This window comes from Amblyomma mixtum, chromosome 2, assembly GCF_055824585.1.
Source record: "Amblyomma mixtum isolate Tamu chromosome 2, ASM5582458v1, whole genome shotgun sequence".
Classification (NCBI taxonomy): domain Eukaryota; kingdom Metazoa; phylum Arthropoda; class Arachnida; order Ixodida; family Ixodidae; genus Amblyomma; species Amblyomma mixtum.
Window position 1 is genome coordinate 48,282,289 of NC_143013.1, and position 27,302 is coordinate 48,309,590.

At 46.4% G+C, this 27,302-nt stretch overlaps 2 protein-coding genes across 8 annotated transcripts in view; one reads left to right on the forward strand and one right to left on the reverse strand.

Annotated features, from left to right (window-relative positions):
- The window catches only part of LOC149359253 (beta-hexosaminidase subunit beta-like), an 83,555-nt gene that overhangs the window by 54,389 nt on the left and 1,864 nt on the right, over positions 1-27,302 (forward strand). For all 6 annotated transcript variants that reach the window (XM_089571541.1, XM_089571543.1, XM_089571544.1 and 3 more), the window contains 3 exons: positions 23,884-23,959; positions 25,218-25,374; positions 26,400-26,490. In XM_089571541.1, the coding sequence (XP_089427667.1) occupies positions 23,884-23,959; positions 25,218-25,374; positions 26,400-26,490 (324 nt within the window). The remainder of the gene's footprint in view (positions 1-23,883; positions 23,960-25,217; positions 25,375-26,399; positions 26,491-27,302) is intronic.
- LOC149359255 (juvenile hormone acid O-methyltransferase-like) lies at positions 502-16,601 on the reverse strand. 2 transcript variants are annotated; one of them, XM_089571547.1, is made up of 4 exons: positions 16,308-16,601; positions 6,941-7,604; positions 4,558-4,723; positions 502-827 (listed from the first exon to the last, which is right to left on the reverse strand). In XM_089571547.1, the coding sequence occupies exons 1-4, from the start codon at positions 16,382-16,384 to the stop codon at positions 655-657; spliced, it is 1,080 nt and encodes a 359-aa protein (XP_089427673.1). In that variant the 5' UTR covers positions 16,385-16,601; the 3' UTR covers positions 502-654. The 2 variants fall into 2 exon arrangements, with proteins under 2 accessions (XP_089427673.1, XP_089427674.1); XM_089571548.1 differs by lacking the exon at positions 16,308-16,601 and adding an exon at positions 14,525-14,785.

The window sequence follows — 27,302 nt, forward strand, 5'->3', positions numbered from 1 at the left end:
AGCGCTGTGCGTGCTTGGCGAAATCAGACGGCTGCTTTCGAGGGCGAGGTGGTCGAAGTGATAGATGAAGACGCTGACGACGGCGTCATCATCAAAGGTCGAAGCTGCCCGACTCCGCCCGATCGACAGTATCACCAAATCGCCAGACTTTCTACATTGCTGTGGAGGGGAAAAAAGCTTCGCTGGGCTGATTTCGCATGCGGTTCGGAGAATAGAGGGAGGGAGCTCTGTACGCGTGCATTCCTACAGTATGGTAGTCCCGGCGTGGCACGAAATACTTTTCGAATAGGGTGACTCTATCGGCTAGGGGCACAGGGTAACAGCGGGGAGCTAGTGCGCAGGCGCAGGACAGTAGCCGGAGGGAGGGGTGCTATTGTCCAGCGCCTGCGGACTGGCCCTCAGCTATTCCCCTATAACTCTAACCGATAGCGTCAGCATATTCTAAATGTCCTTATTAATTCACTTATTAATTCACTGGCACATGTATGTACAACTAAAATATAGCAACGTAAGTAGGTTTTATTGGTTCCCTGAGATGCATAAGGTAGATATAAAACGTGGTAAAATGCAATGTACACACACACACGCACAAAAAAAAAACCTGCTTAAAAGTAAGAGGTTCCAAACACCGAAGATGGAGCTCTGCGAAGCCCGTTAGCTTCGCAGAGGTTTCCGGGCGTGCACGACGATGACGCTGTGCCTCAGGCCGCGTCCTTCGGGTGTAGCGGTGGACGCCTCCTGCAGCAGCGACCTGCAGGTCGTCCTGAAGGCGCCCTGCATCTCTCTGGGCACGTGTGCGTCCAGTCTGAAGAAAGGCACGTAGCAATCTGCAAGGAGCGCAGTGTACGGACACATGAACCCTCGAAAGAGTCGCAAAATTAGGGTTTGAGACTAGCGACAGGGCATTCTTCGGGCCAAGCGCAGCCCTCGAAGCAAGAAAGATAAGTGGCGTGATAGGTCGTGTGCTTAGTGTTTATTTACTTTAGCTCAAGGCTTAGTTTCGGTTTCCTTCAATTCTTCGTAAGCTCCTTCCGGTCCCAATCATTAAACACTCCCGTTTTTAACGTCAGCCTCATCTCTCACACCTGTGACGTAAACACGCGCGCACAGACGACCCGCCGCGGTGGCTCAGTGGCTTTACATGGCGGGCTTTACATTGCTTTACGCATTTACATGGAGAGGAGACGCTAGATGCGTCCTTGTGTTGCGCGATGTCAGCGCACGTTAAAGAACCACAGGTGGCACAAATTAGTCCGCAGCCCACTGCTACGGCATCTCTCACAGCCGATGTGTCGCTTCAGTGCATTAAACCCCACAATTCGCAATCTTTTGGCATGCATATGAAACTATAGCAGCCGCAGGCTCCAAAGAAGTCAAGTATAGTACGGTCAATAAACTGTTAGACACGACTCACGCGACAGATAAGCGCACACATTGGGAAGAGTGGGGTAAATATCAACACAGATTTGCAAATAATCGCTTGTTTTTTCACTCTTCACCGGCATCAGCAGACAAAGTACCTGAAAATTCTGAACAGACGCATTTTCTCGACGGGAAGTTGTTTATGGAGGCGATTTCTTCGTATATCTCAAGAACGCCCCATAACAATCAATATATCCGCGTGTCCCTCCTTCAGACGTTTGTGATTTTCTGCTAATTATTATAAAAACGCAACCAATTGGTTTTGATATGGCAGTCTTTACTGCTCTGTACTAGCACAGGACAAACATTCAAAGCTAGAGTTTGCACCGCACCGGAATATTAGACCGTTCCAATCAATGTGTTCATCACAGCATCTTACAATATTCCACAGCTACCTCGCATTTAAAAGTGATGCACAAGAAAGACATTATATTACTGAATTATTTGCTACCTGGATCCAGGCTTCATGCTCACTAAATTTAAAAAATGACAGGTGAAGGGTGGTGGACACGTATATTGGCGAAAACAAAAAGGTCATTGCTTCATGGTGAACACAGCAAATGCTTAGTGATACTACCAATTTCAAAATGTCACATTTTACCCCCCCCCCCCTATAGAGCAGAATGAAATTGAGACGTCCTACTAAAATTAGTATATTGCCCAGCCTTCCAATGAATACACGCGAAACTGGTTCCATGGGCAACAGAATAATCTATGCTTTCCTTTGCAATATTTACAAAGAATCAAATTTAAAGGCATCAAATAGTAAAGCGTCATCCTAAATCTGCATTTTGCTTACGCAGTTCATCGGATAGGACTATCGGAGTGTCTGCAATTCTTTTTTTGTCTTCCTGGGAGGGGGGTGGGCTGAATCGTTGAGAACAACAAAACGCTTGATGGCAGTGGCACTGCCTTCTGCTCTTCATAGCTTTATGTAGTTTCCTTTTTTTTAAACGCGCTGGTCGGCAAGCAAAATTTTTCTTTCCCAGTAAAAAAATACGACAGGCCTCACCCCAAAATACAACACAATTTTTTCTTGTCCTGTCATTGCCAAATATTTTTCCCTAGTATTCCGAAGTTGCCTGCTGTCGCGAGAGAACTAGCTCCGTCGTAATGACAGGACACAGCGGAATAATACTGAAAACATTTTTTTCACGACAAGAATTTCTATCGTCAGGTTTCAAAATATCACAGGAAAATCTGTTGTAACAAAAAATTTGTTTTTTTTTTGGCAGGGTTTGTACTTCCGGACTATCCTAGAGAGCGATGAAACAAATCTGGAGCTTTTGAGCGAGAACTATAACTAGTACTTTAATTTAGGCCCTGCAGTACACCACGACATCGCGTTTTGCTCCACGTGACCTGCTGCTAACGTAATTATTTCTGAAGAACATGAAGCGCAAACATTCTCAACATTTGCATAACACCAGTAACAATTTGTAATAACTAAGCGCTTAAGTTATTCCAGGACGCGAAGTCTATGGTGCTGCCCAGTACCGAAGAATGTGGCTGGCAGAAGTTCATGCCTTTTGACCACTTTCCCGTTCACCGAGCCCCAATTCGTTTTTTTTTCCTCTTCTTAAAAAAAAAATGCTACATCCTCGGCCTTAAGTTGCAATGAACATGTGGCGGGCCATTACAGGTAAATATCTAAACAGTTAGAATGCGTGTTTGTGAGTTAGAGGAAGCTAATTATCAAACAATGCTAAAACGGGGGATAGTTGGTTTTGCATCATTGTTAAGCGCGCTACTTTATCACACAATATCACAAAAAAACACACACAACGACGAAGTGATTGTGTGATTGATTATGTGATCGTGTTGTAAAGTAGCGCGCTTAACCATGATGCAAAACCAACTAGCCCCCGTTTTAGCATTGTTTGATGCGCTTAACAATGATGCTAAGTAAAAAAACGTCACATTTGCGGTATGTAGAATTTTCCCCCTTTCCGCCTTTGCAAATAAGTGACAGAGAGAAATCCGAGGAAAGCCAGGAAGTTGGCAAGAAAAAATTACTCATGAGCTAAAGCTCTACGGGGTCGCAAGTTCAACTTATTTCCACGGCTTTTGTTCACCCCATATGGTGTGACCTCGAATGCGAATATTAGATCTGATTCCCTCATTTCCTTGTAACACCACTTCCACACACTCTATTATGAAATTGTGACTTCCTCTTGGAGAAGTAACTAGCAATGCTGATATATTTAGGCAATGTAATGTTGAGGCGTGTATAAGATGTACCTATTGTGATGACTGAATTGGTGCCTGAACAAGGATTGTGTAGTGTATGTTTTGTACGGTACCTTCGAGTGGAGAGGCGGTTTTTCACACGTCACAGCAGACGTTGTCCTTGCCTTTTAGGCTGATGGCTTATGTCCTCGGGGTTGAAGCAAGGGTCACTCTAGACAGCTGTTATTGAAGTTGTCATGTGCGCACAAAGCCGGCCTTCCAGTGACATATATGACTGACAATTTTGTACAATGCGTTGTTAACTTCAGACAAATTCTTTTGTCATTCTGTAAAAAATTCTTGGCGATTCTAGGCACGCTATTCTGAGATTGCTGCCCTGTAAAAATTTTGTTTCCGTAAAAAATCACTATTGTTTAGTTCTGTTGTGATGAAGTGGGCTGTTTTTTTTTTCTGTCGATGGATATCTTGCGCTTGAGTTTGTGAGATTTTTAACGGTACAGGCCAACTTCGATTGGTCCTGAGTGTGCATTGAATTCTAATTTTTTTTTCTGTTGGAGATATCGCATTAATATCTTGTCTGAAAACTTCTGGTACCCAAAGTGACAGCAGAGTCTTGTCGTACAGGCTCATGGTTCGAACTTTTTGCTAAGATAGAACAAAACCTACGTGACACAGGCACTGTCGATTAGTGACTGGATAGAATTTCGGCTGAAAGCGTGCCTTTGGCTGAAAGAGCCAAAAATAAGAGGTGAACTGAGCGCTCTCTGAAAGGCAGTGGTTATCTCGGAAGACAATATGGCTGATCAAGGCATTCCCGTTTCATTGAACAATCTAGTCAGTGCGCAGCCTGAGAGGCTTGCTTCTTCATTTCTGCAGTTGAAGCAGCAAAAATATCTTAGCATCGTGAAACCCTTTTTTTAATTAATTTACCGCATTCGCACTTACTAAGCCAGGAGTCGACATTTGGTAACGTCCACACGCTGTCGTACTGGCGGCATGACGCCAGCTCGAGTCCTGCCGTACCAAGAGCCCTCTCTTCATTATCCGCTATCCTCTTGTGGGGTATGGGTGTGGTGAAGCAGAACCGCTCGGAGAGCAGTTCCCTCGGATCCTGCGAACAGCCAGCGTCACTTCGTCATGGATAAGGAAATGCTTTGCATGCATTTCAAGCACTGCATACGCTTTCAATTACGTCATGATTCGTTATCTGTTCATCTGTATTTGTGTTTAGTTATTTATTCGTATTCCACAGTTAGGTTTAGGGTTAAGAATGTAAACAGCTTGCAGTAGGTGCGGCGCGTGCAGAATATCAATTCTCTGCACCAGATGGAAAACGCGCAGAGACGGTGTGGTAACTGCTTTGTCTAAGTTTTGTAGCGAAAGCTACACTAGGCTAGCAGAAGCGCATTTCGCGGAGCCGGGCAAAGGCCACTAATGCGCATGCGCCGTTACCAAGGCAATCAGTTGCGCTGAAACCACAGGTGTGCGCCGCGCGCCATCGCTCCGCCGCAGCCACTGCGCCAAGTTCCGATCACTTCGCTATCACTGCGCATGCGCAGATTCGAGCCGCGCAGCTGGGATGTAAGCCGGAAGTATAGTATCCACTATAGCCGGAAGCGATGCGCTCGCTCCTAAGACGCGCACTATGGAAGAAGGAGAGCGCCGTGCCCGTCACGACAGCAGTGCAGGACGCGTGAAATTGAGACTTCCGATCCAGAAGTCGTCGCATGGTACAAGGCCGACCGACAGCGTGAAAACCAGGCGAGAAAGGCTAAGCGGGCGGCCGAGACGCCCGAAGAATGAGAGGAACGTCTCGCGAAGAGACGCTGGCGAGCTGCTGAACGACAACGACGGCGTGTCGCTAACGAAATGTCAGTGGACGAAACTGCTTTCGCTACGTATATCCTGGCCTAACTGAGCTAAGCCACTGCCATTTTTTTCTGCTTATTTCATAAAGGGAGGTGGTCATGCGCGTAAGGGAGGGCGTATCTAGAGGTTTGAAGGTTGCAAGCGATTCAGTCACGCCTCTACCTTTACGGGTGCCCCCGATGCCGGTATATATTATCAGCTGAATGTTCGAGCTTCGAAAATTTGGTTCATGCAAAAGGGAAGAGCGCCTTTCAGTGCGATGCAAAAGGCCTGTCGATAAAGCGTCTACCCCGGCGTCTTAGCACAAAAGTCAGTTCGTCACAAGAAATGGAAAGAAAAGAACAACAAAATTCTCTGCCATGGTGTCACTACTACCCCCCGGCGAGTAGTCCTGGCGTTGAATACAGTCGTATCGAGCTGCTCGCTTCGTTCTTTGCCCTTATAAAAATTTCTTCAGACCGTCTATAGACATGCCATTGGCTTGTGTCTATAAAGTGCATGCTGTCAATAGACAAATCCTGGGGAATAGTCTATGGAGAATACGAATTCTATAGACACTGCGTAGACAATCTATAAATTTATGGCCACTTTTAGTAGACTTCTGTCTATAGACCATGAATAGACGAAACGAAATATCTATAAAGAAGTCAATAAGTCTACAAACTTTCCATAGATAATTTGTATAAGGGTGTTGTCTTCCAGAGGAAGAAGGACGTTGACCTAAGTCAGTTTCTGGCAGCAAGCTTGAGATCATGGCATATGTAAGCGACATTTATTCTCAGGAGGCATAGCATAAACAGGAATGAGCGCGCTTATGGCTTTTTTTTTTAAAGACAGCTGTACTTTTTTTGTGTGTAGGAAGGCCACATGATTGTTGTCATAGTTTGTCATACCCGAAAACTGAAGCTTTCGCCCGCTGCTATGTCGCCCGCTGCTATGGGTTATGTTGTCCAGATTGGTCAGGGTTACTGGGCGCTCCTGGGAACGTGCTGCATGAGATCATAGGCTCCAAGTAGGCGAGGAATTACATGCTCTTACTACTGGAAAGGAGATGGCAGATGTTGCTGAGTTCGCACCAGCGAATAGGGACAAATTAGAGGAGCTTTTTTAGTAGTGCTAATCATCATAGAGTCAGAGGACTATCAAACTTACGGCCCTTCTCCGGAAAGAAGAGCGGACAATGTCTGCAGCACCACGCATCCACTCCTCCTCCTTTTCCCTACCTGGTCCGCGTGGGTAACTAATTCTATGAGCCCGTAGGTGAGGGCGAAAGCAATCGCTTTGACCTACTACGCTCTGTGCTATTGACGAAGTGGTCGGCGCGGCTGCCGGCAGGAAAACAAATATAAAAGGTTAGCCTGTTGTTCTTAAAAGGTCTGCTCAACAAGTGCGAGGGATTAAGAATGCCGGTGCAAAAATGCCCTTTGAATATGTTTGGAATCGGGGCATGAGCGCTCACGTGCATAAAGCGGTGCCACGGCTCCATGCTCTGCAGTCGGTGCCAGACGTCGGTGATGGCGGAGCCTGTGAAAGATACGGCCAGGAACTCGCCACCATCCTTGAGCAGCCTGAAGACGTTACGGTATGCTCGATCCAGGTCACGGACATAGTGGAAGGTCATGAAGGAATACACCCGATCGAACTGCCCGTACTCGTCTAAGATCCGTTCATAATCGTCACTCTCAATGTCCAGAAGCTCATAGGACACATCCGGGTCGGAGAAGGTATCCTTGGCAAACTGCATCATAGACTGTGACTTGTCGGAAGCGACCACTCGGCGATAAGGACGTAAGCGAGGTAAAAGGAACTCTCTGGTGTAGTTTCCGGGTCCGGAGCCGACGTCCAGATATTGAGGGTTATCGCTTCTTGGCTTCTTGAAAGAGACGCTGTCCAGGGCGTTAATATTGTCCCGGTAGTTGTGCTCTCTCAGCCACAGAAACGTCCTCGGATCGCGTTCGCCGGTGCTGGAGGGGCCAGTCTCTGGGCTGGGCTTAGTCGATGGAGCCGCTGCAGCTGCCAGGGGGCGCAGTTGCAATCTTTGCGCCAAAATGGTTAGGAGCCCCCGGTTCATGATCGCGCACTTAGTAGTCGCAGGTGTTAAGCTCCAGGACTTTAGGCGTGGTCTGAAAAAGAGATTTGATTTCGTGTTTTGGGTATTACTTTCTCCGACGTATAAAGGAGGCTATGCTCCGACCATCACAGGGGATCATGCTTCTTTTTCACGACTGGTTCGAATGTCAGCTTTACAGGTGTTCTTCCCGGTGCCACCATTCGACCAGGATGCCCATAGAAAAAATTGTGTTTTAAATTTTGACCTATGATTCTGTAGCATCGTTAAACTTGCTTCATCACTACTCATCTGAATATTCTGCTAATATTTCTGCTAGAAGTGTAAACGAACAACTATCGAAGATCCAATACAGTGGTCCTTCGAGATACTCGCAAGCTTTGTCAACCAGCTTGCTTGTACGACATGAATGAAAAACGTATTGGCACGTTTTCGTATGTCTCCGTAGGAATGGCTACGTTGCTTTTTTATTCGGCAGCAAGCCACCGACCGGCCTTAGCGCATGGTCCCATTCTCTTTCTTTCCCTTTGTGATGTTGCGCGGCTAAATGTCTCGCTGCCGTCGAAAACCAGAGTTTTATATATACTGTAATACACCTGCACATACATGGAGAGCGTGTAATTATAGTGATCTGCTCGGAAACTAACCCTGAAAATATATATTTAAAATTAATGGGAGCCTTTGGAGAAACACCCTGTATATAGCTGTGCTTTGACGATTAATGTCAACCAGAGCCCACCTAAGCGTCAGCTGCAGCCATGTCACCTCTATCAAGTAATATAACAAAAGGCGATGACAGACAAATGGAATGAAAATTACAAACGCATGTCCTTCCTGTGCGATGTATTGTGTGGGCTGATGTGAACCAACGTGCCAAAGAAAGTACAGTCGAAATGTTTATGAAAGGGAACACGGTAACACGTGGCAGATAGCCACGTGACCTACTTGCGGCCATACGCAGCTGCCCCTCTCAGAAACAAAGTAGAAACAGAGGTGGGAACAAGACAGCTGAACCCTTTCCACCATGTTGTGAAAAGTGGCCGCTACGTATCGCCACAAGCGAGGATCGAGGTTACCTTCCCCGCGCTTGCGTGTTCCCTTTCATAAAGCTTTCGACTGTACGCACCCTGACAATTATTTTAAATTATTACGTGAGCATCGAACAAACGGCTGCATGGGACTCTCACAAAGGGGAGCGCCGAAATAGGCGGAAAGTGGCTAGCACTTTGTGCACATGTGCGTATTCTCGCCAGTTTCGCGACTTCACTTCGTTCGCAGCCGTTTGTTCGATGCTCGCGTGAGGCTGTTAAAGAATTGCCCGGCTGCGTACACATCAGTAGCTTACCACATAACCGCGGCGCACATTTTTGCGTGCTGATCGCACCCTGGGCTCCGGCTCGATGATTTTCTTTTACGCTGATGCGCACTACAGCGCTATCCACGATGAAAGGAGTTAGCAAACAAAAAGCACGGAACACATTCGTCTAGATCAAACACTAGAAGTTAAGCGCCCTGCGTAGCCCGCTGGTCTTTCTAAGAACGCGTAGCGCTCGCCGTCCCGTGGGCCTCGTCCTTGTGACTTCGCGTTGTTTTCGGAGGCCTTTTCGGGACGCAGCGCACATGACAGTTTGCCCATAATACAGACTACTGTGGCGTCTACGGAGTGTTGTTTTGGCCGGGTCATCTTTCTGTCACAGGTTCTGCGGCCGCTATATATACTCTGACGTGGGTAGCAGCAGAATGCGTGCTTTTTCGATAGCGTCTTTACGTGTGCCAACCGCGGCGAATGCCAGGCGGGCTCCGCATCGGGTGCCGTGCTGCCAACGTATCCGCGGCTAAAATTTTGGAGGCAAAAAAACAAAACAAAAACAAAAGAGAAATGAATATTGTCACTGTGTGTACGTTAAATTGGCGTGGCACAGTGATCTCTGATACGTCGAATATGGCAGCTGTTCACCGCGGAGGCGATTTTGGTGGAAGTATCTGTTCAAAGCTGATTTTTCGTAGCGAAAGCTACATTAGCCACGAACTTGCGATTTCGCTGTGGCGGTGCTCTGAAGAGGCCACGGAGATCACGGAGACCGACCTTGAGTCGTTGCCTAGCAACCGCCGCAGCTGGCGGACGCCGTGCGCTCGCCGTGTCATCTGGCATGACGTCACACCGCACGCCTCACCGCGGAGCTGCCGCCTTTTGGTAGGACGTCACACCGCTTGCCTCGTCTTTGTGCTCTCTGTCTTTAATGGAACAACATAGCTAGACAACCAGACTAACCTGGACTTGCAATCAAGATTAATCAAGGGTAACCAATCTATGCCTTAGCTTTCGCAACGTATATCCTGGTATAGCCGAGCTAAGCCACTGCCAATTTTTTTTAGAGAATACCAGTTGTAAGTTGCGGGGTTTAATGTACTGAAGCGACACATGGGCTATGACGGATGCCGTAGTGTAGGGCTCTGTTTTAATTAAAACGACCTGGAGTTGTTAACGCGCGCCGCTGACATATCGCACAGCAAACGGGCGTTTTTCTATTTAGTTGCCATTTAAAAACGGCCGCCGTGCCCTGGATCAAACCTATGACCTTGGGGTCAGTAGCCAAACAGCAAAAGGCACTGAGCCACTGACGATTTTTTGTTTGAGAGCCGTAATATTAGACAGGGGGCACTACAATCAAATTGTACTGTAGCTTTGAATTAGAAACTGGGATGTGCTTGCACCATAACATAGGAAGGAGTTCTGATTGTCGATTTTTGTGCGAACCGCACCGTTGGGGCGAGCTCATATAATATTTTGAGCTTGCACAAGAGGTGGTCACTGGATGTGATGAAATGATGAAATATTGATGACCAGTATTGTTATTGGTTATAACAGGAGCGTAACCTATTTCTAAAGCACATCTACGTGCCCAGGTACGTTATTCGCGAACTTCCTGACATGGCCGTTTGCAAACCATGGACTCATTCCAGCTTCCGGCCTGGGGCAATCGAATGACCGGGAAAGAAAAACTCTGAAAGCGAGCGTTCATCCGGGAATCTTTGGAAACCACGATGAGAGCCAATGCAACTGGAAGCTCTGGCCGGGCTCAGATATTACCGGGCAGCAAAACCAAAACAGCATATTTCAGTCATTCGCCAGACCACTAAAGAAAGACTGTTTGAGCAGTTTCATGAAGGTAATTAAATACATGCATCTCTGTCACTTCAAGTGAGAAATTACTCAATCGCATTTCATTACCTTTACATGTTACGTCCACGTTTGCGGACGTCACTGCTGCCATTTTAAAAATTTTCTTCGCCTCAAACATTTCGTTAATGTCAACCAAACCTCTGTTGTTAAGAAAAGAAAAACGCAACAAAGCGCACCCGAAAGAAACCACAGTCGGCGAACGCTATAACATAAGGATATGCGCCTCGTACATACTACGCTACCCTCTCTACCATCCGGTGGCCGCGACCTAAACGGGAGCGCTGCCAAAAGGGACAGTCGACGCATTGTTGGGTCGGCGACTCTAGCAAACACTCATGCGTGTTTTTCTTGGCTCCGCGTATTTCGGCTGAGTGCTGCGGCCGCGGCTAAAGTGGAAGTCGGTAAACGGTGGCTTTTCCAGCATCGTTAGGGTCCAGACTCTTGTCTTGTGCAGGGCGAAATTGCGCATCAGTGGAGCTGCTAGTGTTCTTCGGAAGGCATTGGGGATAATAAAAAAGCGCGATAGCAGAGCGATAATAGCAAAATATTCATCAGTAACATGGATGCATATTGTCGGCATCGGCATATAGGCAGCTTCTGTAGTCAATGTGTCGCCACGACCTCTTGACCAATCACAGGCGGCGGCGCGACCCACAATGTGCCTCCCGGCGCCGCTTGCATATTTCTGCCAATTAAGACAATTCGCGCTTGTTTTTGCGTAATTTCGTTCGATATTTGTGTACGCAGCATGAAAAACTGTAGGACACCGCTGCAAGCCAGATTTTCATAAAAAAGTGCTTGAGTTCCCCATGAAAAAAAAGAGTTGAGATATCAATTAGGAAGACTGCCCGCCAAGGCAACGCAATCTCTCTACTACAGTTCACTGCCTGTTTGTAAAAGACATCCACGGGGTTGAAATTGAAAGAAGTGGGCCTAAAAGGTCACAATGAACACCACTGGCAATGCCGATTCGCCGATGTCGTTGCCCTGTTGGGTAACCCAAGGTTTGAATAACAGCGCACGACTGGAAACCTAGGCGGGAAAGCGCGATGCCTTAAAAGTGAATTCAAAGGCAACTAAACAAAAGTTTAACGGCCTGGGAAAGGACCTACAATTTATAATATGCAGCGAGAGATTGGATGGAGTATGGAATTCTATTAATCTGACTGAAATAGTTATTACAGAATCGCTAAATGAAGCACATTACCTGAAGGGTGTCAATGATTTGAGCTTTCGCTGGCAGACCAAAGTTCTTAAAAGCAGCCCAACGATATACGCAGAACATGAAGCATGTAGCAGTTGTATGCAATACCGCAAAGTTTTTGAAGTAATTGTGTCTAGCGGCTTGCCGATTTATATTAGCCCTGTGTGTCATGTGGCCGTAATTCCCCAGCCAAAAGCTTGAAGCCTGTTACAATGCCCTTTTCAATTTGAACGACAAGCGTGCCAACCGTCTGTGTGCTTTATTCGTTCGCTTCTAGTGAACAGTTTTAATACCTCTACAACCTTAGGGTGGTTTGGTACATATGCTTCTACAAGCCGATCGATGCTACGGCATCATTCGCATCGACGATGTTAATGGCGATCCTTTGTGCGAAATGTTTTTTTTTTTTTGCATTTAGACCAGCTGAAATGTTAGGAACAGATTACCTACTTAGCAGCACAGGAAAATGATGGTGTTAACAAAGAATAATTTCTCTCGGACATTCGTGGCATTCAAAACAGGATATGAAAGCTAGGTAGAAATGCCCCTTCTGAGCGCCTTAATAACCCCTGTAGGTTCGTTGACAGCGTAATCAATACAGGCATCCAAGTCAGCCATTGCCTTCCTCGCCAAATACTATTGCTCCGGAAGAATTTCGCACTGTGTTGCTATCGATTTTAAAGATACACAAGGTATTTCACCCAAGACTTTGCACAATTCTTAAAAATAGGGTTTTTGAGTTAAAAGGACGCTTTTCCAGCACAGCAGTATCAGCGGTGTAATACATCAGAACACAGCTATGAGGTGCTAACTGGCAAGCTAGGTAGCTAATATTGAATAGCTGACTTTTTAACTATTACTGTTAGCCTCCTAAATTACTGAGAGGCGTGCGGCCCACCGCTAGTAATATTCATATCGTTTTTTAGAATTTCGAAATCGCGGTTACCCTCGGCTCAGTGGCCCAGCAAATTCTGGCTATATTGCGCCTTCGAGAAGCTTGCAGGCGAAGTAACCTTTCAAGTGCACGTAACTCGTCTAAATAGCCAAAATGTGTCTGGCCACATCGCCGAAGGTAACCGCATTTTCTGAATTCTAAAAACTGATACGTATATTACTTACCGTAGGCTACACGCCGCTCAGTAATTAAGGAGCCGAACACTAATAGTTAAAAAATTAACTATTCAGTATTAGTTAACCAGCCTGCTGTTAGCTCGTCATAGCTCTATTCTGATGTACTACACCGCTGACAATTCTATGCCGAAAAAAGCGCTCTTCTTACTAAAAAAAAAAAGAAAACTGTTTTTAGAAGTAGTGTAAATTCTTAGGTGAAACACCCTGTATGTCGGTGCTATTACGGAACGAGTTGAAGCAGTCAAGAATTGCAGTTTGTCGCAAATGATAATTGGTGGCAATCGGTGCTTCTCTGGCTACTAACGCTTCAATGTGTTGCGCTCGCTGGATGCTACGAGTAACTGCAGTATTTCACTGCTGCACAAGAAGCCCATGGGGTGAACCCGCATGACGACACAGAGTAGATGCCCTCGTTACTTCTCAATACCTGCACTCAGTACTTGTTATTTAATGATACCCTTAAGGTACCAGTACGTTTCATTGAGAAAGCGTTGTTCACAACTATAACAAGACAATAAAGAACATTTCACACCGGAATATTCAGCACGATGAGGTAAAAAACAGTCCATCTAACAGTCTATTTAGGATCCAAACCGCATGATAAACAGTTATAGAAGAAAAAACTAGAACGGCAAATGAAAACCGCATAATAAAACAAATAGCGACCAAGAAATAAAAGCTATAATTAGGTAATCAGGTTGGTAACGAAACGTTTAAACTGAAAGAAATTAATAACACTTGTTAATAATGCTCAATAATGCAGGCAGAGAATTACATTCTTTACATGTTGGAAAATATTGCACACTTGTTACTTTATTGCAAAGGGGTACGGTGACTTTTGTTCACGATTACGGAGATTGAAAAAATGAGGCCGCTGGCTGAATCCATTGGGAGCGAAGGTGAGTATTTTGGTAGTAGATATTATGGAACAGGCAAACGCGGTTGTGCTTCCGACGGGGTGGCTAGTGGAAGGAGGTTTCAAGATGTTTTCAAGATGTTTTTACTTGACGCTAGCTGAGCGGTGGTGGTTAACTAAAACGAACCGCACGATTCTGCGTAGTCTGGATCCAACATCAATGTTCGAATACCTCAAAAGCCCAACATTTTTTGCTGTGCCCTCTGTTCACTATATACTGCTCTCAGCACGTGGGGCCTTCGAAGACACGATTCGCGTCGTGTTCCGTTTTCTAGTTCCCGCCTCGCGAAAATTGATACAACTATCCGCGCAATTCAGTGATACCTGCTGGTCTGCTGCCATGCGCTGTATCAAGTTATCAGCCGATAGCGGGATCCGAAGATGATGAGAAGTAAAAAGCCGTGAAACACATATACTCAGTCAAGTCGTAATAGCTGTCGCACACAGCATCGTGGCTCAATCTGCAGGACCAACCCAAGTCATAGTCATGCAATGCAGTAACGAGTTAGGTGTTAGTGCGAGATAATTCGCGTTTCCCACCTTCAGGTCCTTCCGGTGACTACGCTGGTGTCCCAGTGCGACCAGATACGGATGAAGCCGGCTCCGAGGGGTAGGGTACGCGTAACCACTTTACACCTCCTATACCTCCAGCGACGACCGGAATGGAGTTGTTTTGGAGCGCTCTGTCACCTAGTCCTTCAGAGAGATTGCGGGCCCTTTCACCATGCCTCTCCTCCCGAGAACAACGCTAATACAGTTTATCTTTTTTTTTTGCTCACATTGGTCCAGATGTCAGTGGCCGAAAGGTACGGCGCGTGTGACGATATTTTGCTGGTTCGAGGAAAAAAAACAAGAGGCTCGTGGGGGAAAGGATGAAGTGGCCACGCGCGGACGTAAACAAGCAGCAGGTGGGGGGGAGTGGCTGTGGCCGGGAGAGGGGAGAGGGAAAGTGGGTTAAGGAGGCAGACACATCGAGATAAGGATATGGTACCACACGTGTGTTTGTGAGCACGTGGCTAATGACGCCACGAATCACTACCGTGTTTTGACAAGTCATCCTTCAAGGCTCTACGCGACATACTTTTCCGGCGGCAAAAGTGAGGGACATATCCTCTTCCAATTACCGAGACTTTTGTGTCTCTGCTCTTAATGCTTTACTTTATTATAGATGCTATTCGATTCCCGCAATAACGTCCTTATAAGCAGCAGGAAAGAAGGGAAGAGAACAAAGAAGCTGTTATCCGTCGAAGCGATAACGTAGTTGATGACGAGAGTTAACCTATCGTAGTCGAAAACCAGAACTGTGGAACTTTCCAATATGTAGAAGAAACTTCGACTTACGAAGCATATCAAACACATTACCGCGTTTTCTGGACAAACTTGACGCACAATATGTTGACGGACCTCGATCATCATTAAACAACCTGAGCAAAATCATTTCCTGGAATTATTTTGTTTGTGTCTATTGTACCCTTTTGCGCGAATTATCTCGGTTATTTTCCAGGCGTCGTTACCTAGCGTCTTCTTCTTTGTAACGGTTTCGTTGATTCCTTTGTATAATGGCACCTATATATTTCAGTGCACGTTTTTCAGCGTTTGTTTAGTTTCTGTGTAAAGTGGAAAATTTATTACGATTATGTCCGGCAGATAATTCGTATTCCTGATCAGTTCCTGCCCTCCAGTAATCTATCTATATTTGCCAATGCTGCCACGTATAATCCAACGTGGTGCGTATTTCAAGCTGCACTGCGCCGCTTTTTCCACGTCTCTTCCCACGTAATTTGTGGGGAAGCAAATAAATGAAAATGAAAACGAATGTTCTTTGCCTTTCAGTTGTGCCCCAGGGCGAAGAGTTTTCCTTTATTATTCGTACGGCTCTACCGAACACAGGAATGCCGGATGTATTTCATTGAAAGCGGACCGATCATTTCTTTTTTTATTTCTGTATTCTTGTTTTAAAACAAAACAGAGCAATGAAATAGCACCAAAACAGGACAACAGAAGATCGTGAAAGTATCGTCACGTTCCTGCTCTGTTTTTTTTTCTGCCATTGCAATAAAACTGGTCAATACCAGAATGGTCTTGTTCAAGAATGACGATTTCAAAGGTTTGACACTCACTGTAATACCATGAGTACTACTGGGACGCACTGTAACGCTCTAAGCATAACTGCGGAAGGGATTAAGACGTGAACACCTATCTGCCCCGGAAATGCGTACGGAAAAGAAAACGATAGGAGGACTGTAGGAAAAGTTTGTAGCGATCAACGGCGGAAAATGGCGGCGAATGCATTAAACACTTGGTCGGTTAACAGACAAATCACCTCTGAGCTTGCCGGGGCGCCTTCAGACGAAGTGGAAGTTCTGCTATCAGGCTTGTTTGCGCAGTAGTTTTAAGCATGAAATGCTTTTAGCTCCCGTTGTCGGCAGTGTGGTGACGTCACGCCGAGACCGAGAGCCATCATCCGGGCACTGAAATCCACTCATCCGGGCACTGAATTCCAGTTATCCGGGCACTGAATTCCAGTTATCCGGGAACTGAAATCCACTCATCCGGGCACTGAAATCCACTCATCCGGGCACTGAAATCCAGTTATCCGGGCACTGAATTCCAGTCATCCGGGCTCTGAAACGAGAACATCCGGGCACCGTACGAGACTTAACGAGATTTAACGAGACTCTCTAAGCCCTCCTACGCGACCGGCATGCAAGCGCCGGTTGGTCTCCAAACGAGACAAAAAATAACTGCTGCCAGTGCCTTCTCAATGTTTATCAAGATATCAGTGGAGCTGTGGGTTTGATAATTCACGGAATTATAATTTCCGATTTCTAATAACGCGTGCAAAAAGCACATAAATGCCACGTTACACTTCGTTGTCATACGTGATCCGGGGGAGAAGCGCTGCGTTCAAAGGGCAAGGCATCGCGCCGAACGGGTGGTGGCGTTCCTCCCTTCCATTACGGTGCGGTTCGGGTGTCCACCGAGATGGCAGAGAATTACTGCGCCATTTCCTTTCCTCAAAAAACCTTGCGTTCAAATGGCAAGGCATCGCGCTGAACGGGTGGTGGCGTTCGGGTGTCCACCGAGATGACATTAGGCCCGTAAACATTTCATGCTTACTCTACTCTCGGTTACGGGAGAGGCAGAGAATTTTTTCGTGTAAGAGTTTGTTTATTTATTTAGAGTACCGCTACAGGCCCTCGCGCTACGGTAGAGTATGCGAGAAGGGGAATGGCAACTCACGATGCACCTAATGAATAAAATAGTCCGTAGTACGAGTGCTTACTGAAGCAACAACTCCTGGTCCGCACGAGGACGAACGGCATGAAACTGACAACTTATGGTGCACGTGAGAAACATCGCACTAGTTGCGGTCGCAAAATCTCATAATTATACACTTAACACGTGTGATGAATATAAAGCAAATATGCGATTTCAGGATTTTACATAACATCACTGTGATGAACAGCATGTTATGTTTTACTTACCAGCGTTGCAAGAAAGGTGTCGGACACAGGTACCCCTCGGATCGCTTCGAGTTCCAGCCTTTCTGCTTGAGTCCCACGTCGAAGATTGTCGCTAGTATTGCATATTCGTCCTGGGCGAAGCATTCTAGCAAATCATCGTGCGTGCCATGATTCAGTTTAGCAGTGACGCCAATTTGACGTCACAGCTGCGTCGCGTTTACTTCCGCTGTCGCCTTCACATCGACCTACGATGTACCCGCAATAGCCGCCTGTCTCGGCCCAAACCTCCTCTCTCCGAATCCACTGAGTCTCCCCTTTGAGGTCCTTTCTTTTTCCTGCCGACAGTGTGGACGTGTTGCTAAGGGGAACGACAACCTGTTGAATTCGCTAAACGTACATTGCAGTTGTGGATTTTTTAATGCTGAACATCATGTGAAAAGGTTGCCTTTCCCTGGTCGCCCGTTCCAGAGGAGGAAAGCGCCTAGCGGGGTCCACTCCTCTGCACGGCGGTGGATTTTCCCTTGCGTTTGAAACTGTGTAAGCAACATGATATCCTAGAAAGATGAAATGGCAACAACCAAGAGTGTCTTCTCTAAGGGAACCAGCTGAAAAGTGTCCTGGGAGGCCTACCTGGTTTCGTGTAACTGCGCTGAAATGGGTCCTGCTGCGGTCTTCTGAGCCATCGCTTGTTTTTACGCCCTGCTTGCTATACACGTTTCACGCATTGTGTGCTAATCCGGCTTTGAGACCGTGCTATGACATGTAATCACAATGCTATGACGATGACTGGCGCGCATTTCTTTTCTTCACGACGTCTTTCTGACGGACTCTTCAACCCTTACAAGAATTCCTGCACACAGTCTGTAGACTGTCCATATAAAGTCTATAGACTGTAGTGACTTTTGTCACTACTGTCTATAGACTTTCCACAGACGATTCATAATATTGGTCTATAAACAGTGCAAATCATATCAGTCTATAGACGACACATTGATTTATAGCCATACAGTTTTAACGCGACAGCGTTAAGAAGTCCGTGTCGCAGAAAAACCGGCGCTGTCGTCAGCGGCGCTGGCATTGAGATGATGACAATGATGACATTACATCATGGTGTAAAATGACGTATCCGTGACGCGTGCGCTGTCCGTGCGAGTATAAGATGTGTCCTTTCTAATTAAAACGTTGTTGAAAGTCAGCGCTCGTTGTGTGTGCTTCACCTCTCGTGTCCCGTCTGAGTTCTGCGCTGTTAACATCAGGATGGAAAACCAACAAGCCCAAGCTGCTGTTGTGGCCAGGGGGTTATTGATGTAGGCTTAATGGCGGTTCACATGCGAGGCTGTTCTGTTGACCTTGGAGCACGTCGTGGTAGGGTGCGTCGCATTGATTTCAATCATTACCCGTCCCAACCTCTAAAAAGCTTCGCCGCCGAACGTGACCACAGACAGCAGGTTAATCTTAGCTTACGGGCAGTTTCTAGGTTTATTCTGCTGAAGCTGACGAGACTGAGGCGACTGCTTGCACGAGTGTGTACTGTTCTCAAGCAGCGCTCACGAACCTAGCTACCACGCAGATCCGGAAAACAGCGGCCGGCGTTTTCAGTTTCTCCAGGGTATCCAGGAAAAGTTGTGCCCGACAGGGTGAGAAAGACGCACCGCGTGCTGTGACGCTCGGATAACTACAGTCCGTCATGTCGGGCTCGCCACTTCACTGCTTGCGTTGCACTTAGGGCCCTTGTAGATCAAAAAGCGTTGACGAAGGAACGTCTGATAGCGCCGGAGCCTGAGGGCAAGCACAGACAGCGCACAGTGTCAGTGTTTTGCGACGTCGTCCACCGCTGTTCATTCCACACTTTTTTCGCATGTTGATTCCACACGGGTACACTTGAAACACGGTTACTGACGTAGTTTGCGAAAGTACAAAAACGCGCAGACACCGCCGTGACCCTCCGTAGTCTGCCATTGTGGTCATTCAACATAAATGAATCAAGCGCGGGGAGCGAAAACTTGGTTTAGTTTGGTTTATTGCGGTTTAACATCCCAAAGCAACTCAGGCTATGAGAGGCGCCGTAGTGAAGGGCTCCGGAAATTTCGACCACCTGTGGTTCTTTAACGTGCACGGACATCGCACAGTACACGGACCTCTAGAATTTCGCCTCCATCGAAATTCGGCTGCCGCGGCCGGGATTGAACCCGCGTTTTTCATGTCAGCAGCCGAGCGCCGTAACCACTGAGCCACCGCGGCGGGGCAGGAGCGAAAACTAAAATAGAGAGAAAAAACTAAGCAGGAAAAGTAACGTTAGTCAGGGGCCAGACCACACTGAAGCAGTCCTCTTTCTGCCACTGAAACTTCGATAAAATATTCATAAAACAGTAAATGTGACGGTAAACTTCAATGAATCGCGGACGCGAAATGACTTTACTCGGTTGAGATCCAAGTGGAGCCTTTTTTCAAAAGTTCAAAATGAGTCCAAGCGTTTGTCTTTTTTCTAGCTTCCTTTCACGGCTTGTTATATATTGCCGTTGTTCCCAAGTCCCTTGAAGGTGAGAGGAACTCCTCTTCACCCCTCCGAATGTTGGGACTTCAGCGGGTGCTTCGAAAACCCTATTGCACAACTTAGAAGCCAGTCCCTTGGGCTCAAAGATTAGCCCAAGGGACTGGATCACTGGAGCAGCGGAACGGCAACTCGCGGAGCTGCGGTTCTAGTACACTCCGATAACGAGTCGGTGAAGCCGTTCAGCAAACATCGCCTGCTGATAACTTTGTATCTCTCTCTCTCTTTTTTTTTTTTTTTTGAAATCGGTGCCCAGACGGCAGCCCTAAAACGGAAGGCCACGTGCCGAAGTCGTACACGGCCGGTCCACGCCGGAGTCAACATTTTGGGCACTCAGACGCTTGGAGAGCGGCGCGCTTGACAAGAGTTCTTTCCTAACGACACCCCCCCTCTTTGTCACAAACATGGGGATGGCCTGGCACGGTCACTATCATCGTGTTAGCAAACCGCAGCGCTGTGCGGTGGGATGCTGCCATTCCAGTCGTTTGTAACTTCTGCTAACCTTTCTTGCTCGGCAATCTATGGAGTATGGAGTACTGCTATGGAGATGTTGCAGGTTTTCCACAGTTTTTGTTGCATCATATAAGTCGAGGCTCTAAGTCGTTCTCTCCTCATCACATCTTTTGGAAGGAAATTAAGCAAATCCTTTACTTCGACTAAAGAGATGAATCTGTTAGCGGAGCAGACATCTTTGATGATGTTCAGAGATCTTTTATAGATTTTCGACGATGTGTGGAACGCGAACAAAGAAGAAGAAAATCTTGGTGTTTTCGTTTTAATTTAATGTGTGTGCAGCAGTGACAATATAAAAGTCTATTCAGCAAAAAGGGAAGGGGCTTAGCCTGGAACCACACAAAAAATTCAGGGGGCACTTTGTTGACCTAAAGCGCGGTGAGGCGAAAGCCTTAAGCGCGATGTTGCTGCTTGCGTCATTGATGTGTGGTTAAGATGTTAATTAAGTACACAACTGTTTGCGAATCTTAAACGCTGGAGACACTGGAGGGCGTTTGGGAGGCATCAGTCTGATTCGACGCCTTTCTGCAAACACTCTCCAAGCGTCCTAGACAAGGTGAACTACATACGAGGTCTGTTAGAAAAGTATCCGACCTTTTGCCGAAGAAAAAAAACTGGCATAACTGGAACGTTGGAAACCTAATCACCTTCAAAGTAGTCTCCTTGGGACTCCACACACTTCTCCCAGTGGTGCTGCCATTGTTGGAAGTATTCCGAAAAGGCCCCTTTCGGAATGGAGTTTAGCTCAGCTGTCGTTGCAGCCATAATGTCCTCTCTTGTCTGAAATCGCGCTCCTTTCAATGGCCTCTTGATTTTGGGAAACAGCCAGAAGTCACAGGAGGCCATATCAGGAGAGTAAGGAGTCTGTTGAACTACAGCAGTCTGGTTTTTCGCGAAAAAAGTGTGAATTTAGTGCGAGGAATGTAAAGAAGCATTGTCATGATGGATGCGCCAATTTCCTGTTGACCTCAACTTTGGCCTCTTGCGCCGCACAGCACCACGCAGGCGACGGAGGACATCCCTGTAGTATTCTTTTGGTCAATGTTTACTTTGTGGGGTGCGTACGCGTGGTGTGCCACACAGAGGGAGTCAAAGAAAGCAGTCAGCATCACTCTGACATTGCTGCGCACTTGGCTGGCCTTCTTAGGTCTTGGTGACGTGGAATGCTGCCATTGTGACGGCTGGTATTTGGTTTCCGGGTCGTACCTGTACACCCAAGACTTGTCACCAGCGATTATGGGGTTGATGAAGTCGGGGTAACTGTTTGTGGAATCCAGCATATCCTGTGAGACTTCAACACGAAGCTGCTTTTGCTCCACCGTGAGCAGCTTCGGCGCGAATTTCGCCGCAACTCTCTCCATGGCCAAATCTTCGGTGATAATGGAATGTGCAGAAAAATTGGTGATGTCCACCTCTTTCACAATTTCTCGGATAGTCACACGATGGTCCCGCGTCACCACAGCGTTCACTTCGGCAATGACCTGGTCATTTCGGCATGTTGATGGCCGACCGGAGCGTGGCTCGCTCTGCACCGATGTGCGGCCGTCTTTAAACCAATTGTACCACTGCTTAATCTGTGTGCTGCTCATAGCACTGTCACCGAAAGCCGTCTGAATATTCCGAATGGTTTCCACTTGGCTGTCGCCCAGTTTCTGGCAAAATTTGATGCTGTAGCGCTGCTCCTGTCGCTCCGCCATTTTCCTTGCAATAAAAAACCGACGAGAGCACTGCGCACTGCCTCCCTCAAACGCTGCGTGCCAGTGACTGACTCAATCGGTAGGCGAGAAAAAATTGGTGCATGCGTACGAAGGTTCAAGGTAGGCTGGTGCAAGCGTGCTTGTTTCAAATCCATCAGGTGTTCGTAAAAAAAAAAATACAGTCGGATACTTTTCTAACAGACCTCGTATGCGTTGGCAGGAAGTAGCATAGCCATTAGCACGCTCCGCTGCAGCACGGACTGATGGTGGTTGGAATCCCATCATGCACAAAGATTTTTTTTTTCTGGTCTGGCTAGAAAAGCGTGACACCTCTGCTGACAACCTTTTGTCGACGACGATGAGGCATTAAAAGCTTTCGCCTTAAAATGTATTGAGCCTCAACAGCGCTATATTAGCGCAGCCGTTTGCTCGCCACAAGCGGTCGCCTTATTTGTACATTTATTGCATGCATGCTCAAGGCGGCAAGAATTTTGTGAGGGAAGGGGGAGAACTCAACACGCTAATACACAAAAAGACAGCTCAAGCAGCAGTGCGTTACAAGATTACACAATGTTGAATAGAAAAAGGATGCCGATTTTAAAAGGGTAGCTAATGCAGAACAAAACTAGCGCTCATCTTCAAGGCCGTTTGTTTAGCGCAATATGTGGTACCACTCTTACTTGAGTACTTACAGGAGTATACAAATCATATTTTTTCTCGCCTGCTTTCTTCTTTCAAAGGATGCGTTAAATATTACCCAGATTTTTCAATCTGTGCTATTCTTATTCAGTTAATAAATTATTTAGAACTGAATTTTGCTCTCACTTGATGAACCGAACAATGGCAGTGACGTGTAAGGTTTGTTTAGGCCATGTGAAGCGTAAAAAAATTCACTATAATTCCTGATACTTGGTTTAAATTCACTACAACGCTTAAACCACCCTGCTTCAAGAGCTTTCATGACAACAAACGACGTATCAGCGGTTATATTAGTTCTTTTCATGCCTCATGTGAGCTAAACGCACCTTACACATTTCTGACGTTGGTCGGTTGAAGCCGAGACCAAAACAGCATGAGAGAAGAAATTCACTCATAAATTATTTTGTGGTCGTAGGCGAATACCTCGTGGTGATCCATGTATTTTGGTTTCATAAGCATCTTTACCAAGGAAACATGCCCTAAAGTTAGGCCTTTATATAATGTTAGAATATAGTTTAGTACGACAAAAGATTGCTCCTACTTTTCACGGCAACTTCTGCGTGACGAAACGTTTGAATGAAAGAATAACCTCAGCCTGCGATGAATGGTTATGTAAGTAGACCTTGCGAAACGAGGCGAAATAGTTTATAGTGCATGACGACCGAGCGCCGCTGAAATCAGTGGAAGGGAGCGAGAGGGGATTTTCATGGACCTTACATAACTATATGATTGTAATCAAGCAAAATGGAGATTTTTGGTGTTCGCTCTGTAAAAGGACATGGTTACATGAATCGACCTTCTGCTTGGTAGGGCTCCATTTAGTACCTTGGAGTTGCTGGTTCGCTGGCACAACCATCGCGCTCCAGCCGACGGCGCCTGGCGCAACCGTGCGGGCGCGTTTTTTAGCACGTGCATAGACGATTCGTTCTTTGACGAAAGCACGCTAACAACCCTGGTTGTTTCTATTTGCAGACTATTTCAGATCCCTTATCGATTGCGGAAGGCGGCCGTCGTGGCAGACGAGATACTTGAACGCTGGAACATCACGGTAAGTGGTATTTTCTTCTTTTTGTTTTGTTGTAAGGCAGGGTCTTTTGGCGGCACCCAGTCTTCTGAATTATGACTATGCCTTCCAGGAAGCGTATATTGCTTAATCGATCATCATGTGGTTCATTTTCTTGAACTAAATGTCATTAACAGGTAACCCTTATAAAAATGGTCCATAGTCAGTCTATAGACCTTAAAGACACTATTGTCTTCCTATAGATATTTATTTTTGTCTATTTATAGTCTATAGACTGCCTATAGACAAATGTCTATTAAACGCGTATGGCCATAAATCTATAAAATGTCTGTAGACTGTCTATAGCATTTGTATTGTCTATAGAATGTTCTCTAGGATTTGTCCGCAGAGAGTCTATAGGATTTATAGATAGAAGTCTATAGACAGTCTATAGACTGTCTAAGAAAATTTTTGTAAGGGAACACGCCAAACTATAGGGAAGACTTTTTTTGGGGAAAAAAACACAGCGCGCTCCTAAGACACGGACAAAGAAAGGCAAGACGATACAGAACTACCAACTAGCCCGCTCTTCCACCCTTATAGGGAAGATCATCAACGAAATGATTTTAAGGGCATTACGTCGTAAATGCTGAAGTCCTGTGCGATAAATAAAGGTTATATAAAAGCGTAAATGCCATAAAAGTATGTTGAAAGGTCTTATTTGATCTGTAACCCTTCAGTGCGGCGCCTGGGCAACTTCTCAAGCAGCACAGGTAATCGACCCAGTATTGGAAATGTATGGTTTCATTCTGGTCCTTTGTAGGACCAGCTTTTGCCAGTACATTTCCAGTATTTGGCCGAGTAGATGTGCGGCTGGGGTCACCCTGGGCAGGAGATATTCGGATCAGGAGGGTAGCATGGAAGCAGCTAGACATTGGCTTGAGCTAGTTGATGCAGAGAGATAGCTAAAGGAATACAACGATGCAAGGAGCCTCAATACGGTGCCTCAAGGTGGAGGCCTGGACACGTATTTGTTTCAATGTTAGGTAGAAGAAATCCTACCTCCGCGATGGCTCTAGGGCTGCGGCGTCCTCCTGCCTATAGGTGAGTGCCGCAGACTCGATACTGGGCCACGGCGAAGCGAAACGCAAAAGCTTTGGCTGGCAGATTTCACTTCCCTTCAGAATGATCAGTTGTGATCGAAGGTATTACGTTCCTCACAGTGTGGGTAGAACCTCAGCACTTGAGAAAAATGCATCAGTTCTTTTATTCAAATGTGAGACTCCTGCATGCCCTTCTGCAGGTGCCTCGCATCGTGCTCGTGGAAGTGCTCTCTTCAAGACTTGCGGAGCGCATGTCCCCGGTGACGATGGAGGGCCATCGTGCGCTCGCCTTCTGCGAAGGCCTGACTGAGCATAACTTGACCCGCCTGTACGCCTGCGACCCGCACGGGTTCCAGGGTGAGTGGCTGACCCTGTGCATGTCTCTCAAACCACCCTAGAGAAAATAGGTGTTGTAACTGCGTCTTACATGCTTCGTATTTTGTTTCAAGTTGTAGGAGAAGCCTCGACAATAGGTGCACCTGTGCAGTCTAGCATAATGCTTTTTGAATAGAGAAAAATGGCGAAGGAATGAAGAAAACGGGAGTCTTCTCACCTCATCCTGAAAGAAAGACTGAGGGTGATAATTATACCGTGTCCCTACATCTTGGGAGTGGTCATTTTGGGCGCATTCATGCGCCCAAGCGTTCACTCCACCTGCCCAGTCAAGTAGCATGATAATTAGCTCATAGGTGATAATCAGCAGGTTATAATGGTAAATAGCAGGCAGGTAATATTCACTGCAGTACGAGTAACTAGCTGCAAAGTGGTAATGATGATCAGCCCATAAATGGTATTAGCAGGTCATTATGAGAATTAGCGGGCAGGTGAGCTCAGGTAACCCACAAAAATGTTCACGAAAAGCACGTGCAACTGAAAACAAAGATCAAAACAACGTACAGAACTATATTAAAAATATAAAGCAAATCCAAAACCAGACCTGTCAAACTAGCTCTAAACCTCACTGTTGTCTGTTATTTTATTTCACCTCTGTTGTTGTGTCTAACTTGCTCGCGTGCACCAGCACTGCAGCTTGAAGCTAAGGCTCTGTATAGGTAAGCTTGTCAATAAGAAGCAATAGGTTCCTCTTGTCCTGACCCTCTCGATAGCATCGACCGCATACTTCCTAGTTCGCTCTGTCGGAGAGCTGGTTGCACATATGCGTATACGGCGCAACTCTGCCGCCTTGTGGTGATCTTTTATCTTTGCAGAGTGTAAACGTGTGCTGATGAATTGCTCTACAGAAAGTGTAGCGGAAGCCAACAGTTTGAGGTCGGAAGTCAGGCGTTTTGTCAGCTCGAAAATATGAACTTTATTTAGAAGGCGCTGAAGACTCAGCTGATACCTGCACTGTTATTATACACCCGCATACGTTCACATTTCAGGGACGGAGGCTCAGAAGAGGCGCGTCCTGGGTGGTGGAACAGGCGTTACCGGACAGTACGTCGATGGCACGAACATCATCAGCAGCACCTGGTAAGACGACAGTTTGAGAAAAGAAAACTCGGGTCAAAGGTAAAACAATGCCATGAGCAGTTGCGTATCGTTCGTTAGCCGACTGATGAATTAGCAAAACTTGACAAATAAACGTGCTGTTTACTTATATCACCGCTACAGAAAATCAGCTTCCTCTCAATGGCCGGCGTTTATCTTTGTAAATGACGGGTTGTAGCTGCGTGACAGCGGCTAAAAAATACAAAATCCAACATATCGCAAAGTAACTCAGGGACGAGAAAGACATCGTACCGTGATGAGTGGGAATATTTGCAAAGCTCGCTGCTTTATTTTACGGCCTATAATATGGAGTGCTTTCCTTCCATTATTTTATATTGTAAACTACGGCATGCTAAAAGTAATTCTTCTCTAAACGATACTTGCAAAACCGCTGCAAGTCCGCTTAGAGGGAAACTCGCTTTAAATGAACGAATGAATTTCCTTCCGAAGAGAGTGAATCGGCTGCGTTGGTTTGGAAGAAAGGGGCTTAAGGATATAGGGGGATGGTCCTTGTTGGCAGGTGTTTAATCTCTTCTTGCTCGTCGGTTTTGTTGTGAGGTCCAGCTCGGCGAGTTGGTGTAAAAAGCTTTTAAATCAAGTTGACTTCGTGTGCTTCGGCAAAAAGCCAAAGCCGTATACACTTTTTATTTAGTACTAATGGCTAAAGGTTTGAGCGAGCTCTATCAGCTTATCGTTTATCGGGTGCTGAAATATAATCGCGGGTAAAGGAAGGAGAAGGAAACGTATGGGCGACACACCTAGGTGATTGAGTAACCCTCACAAGTCTGCCTACA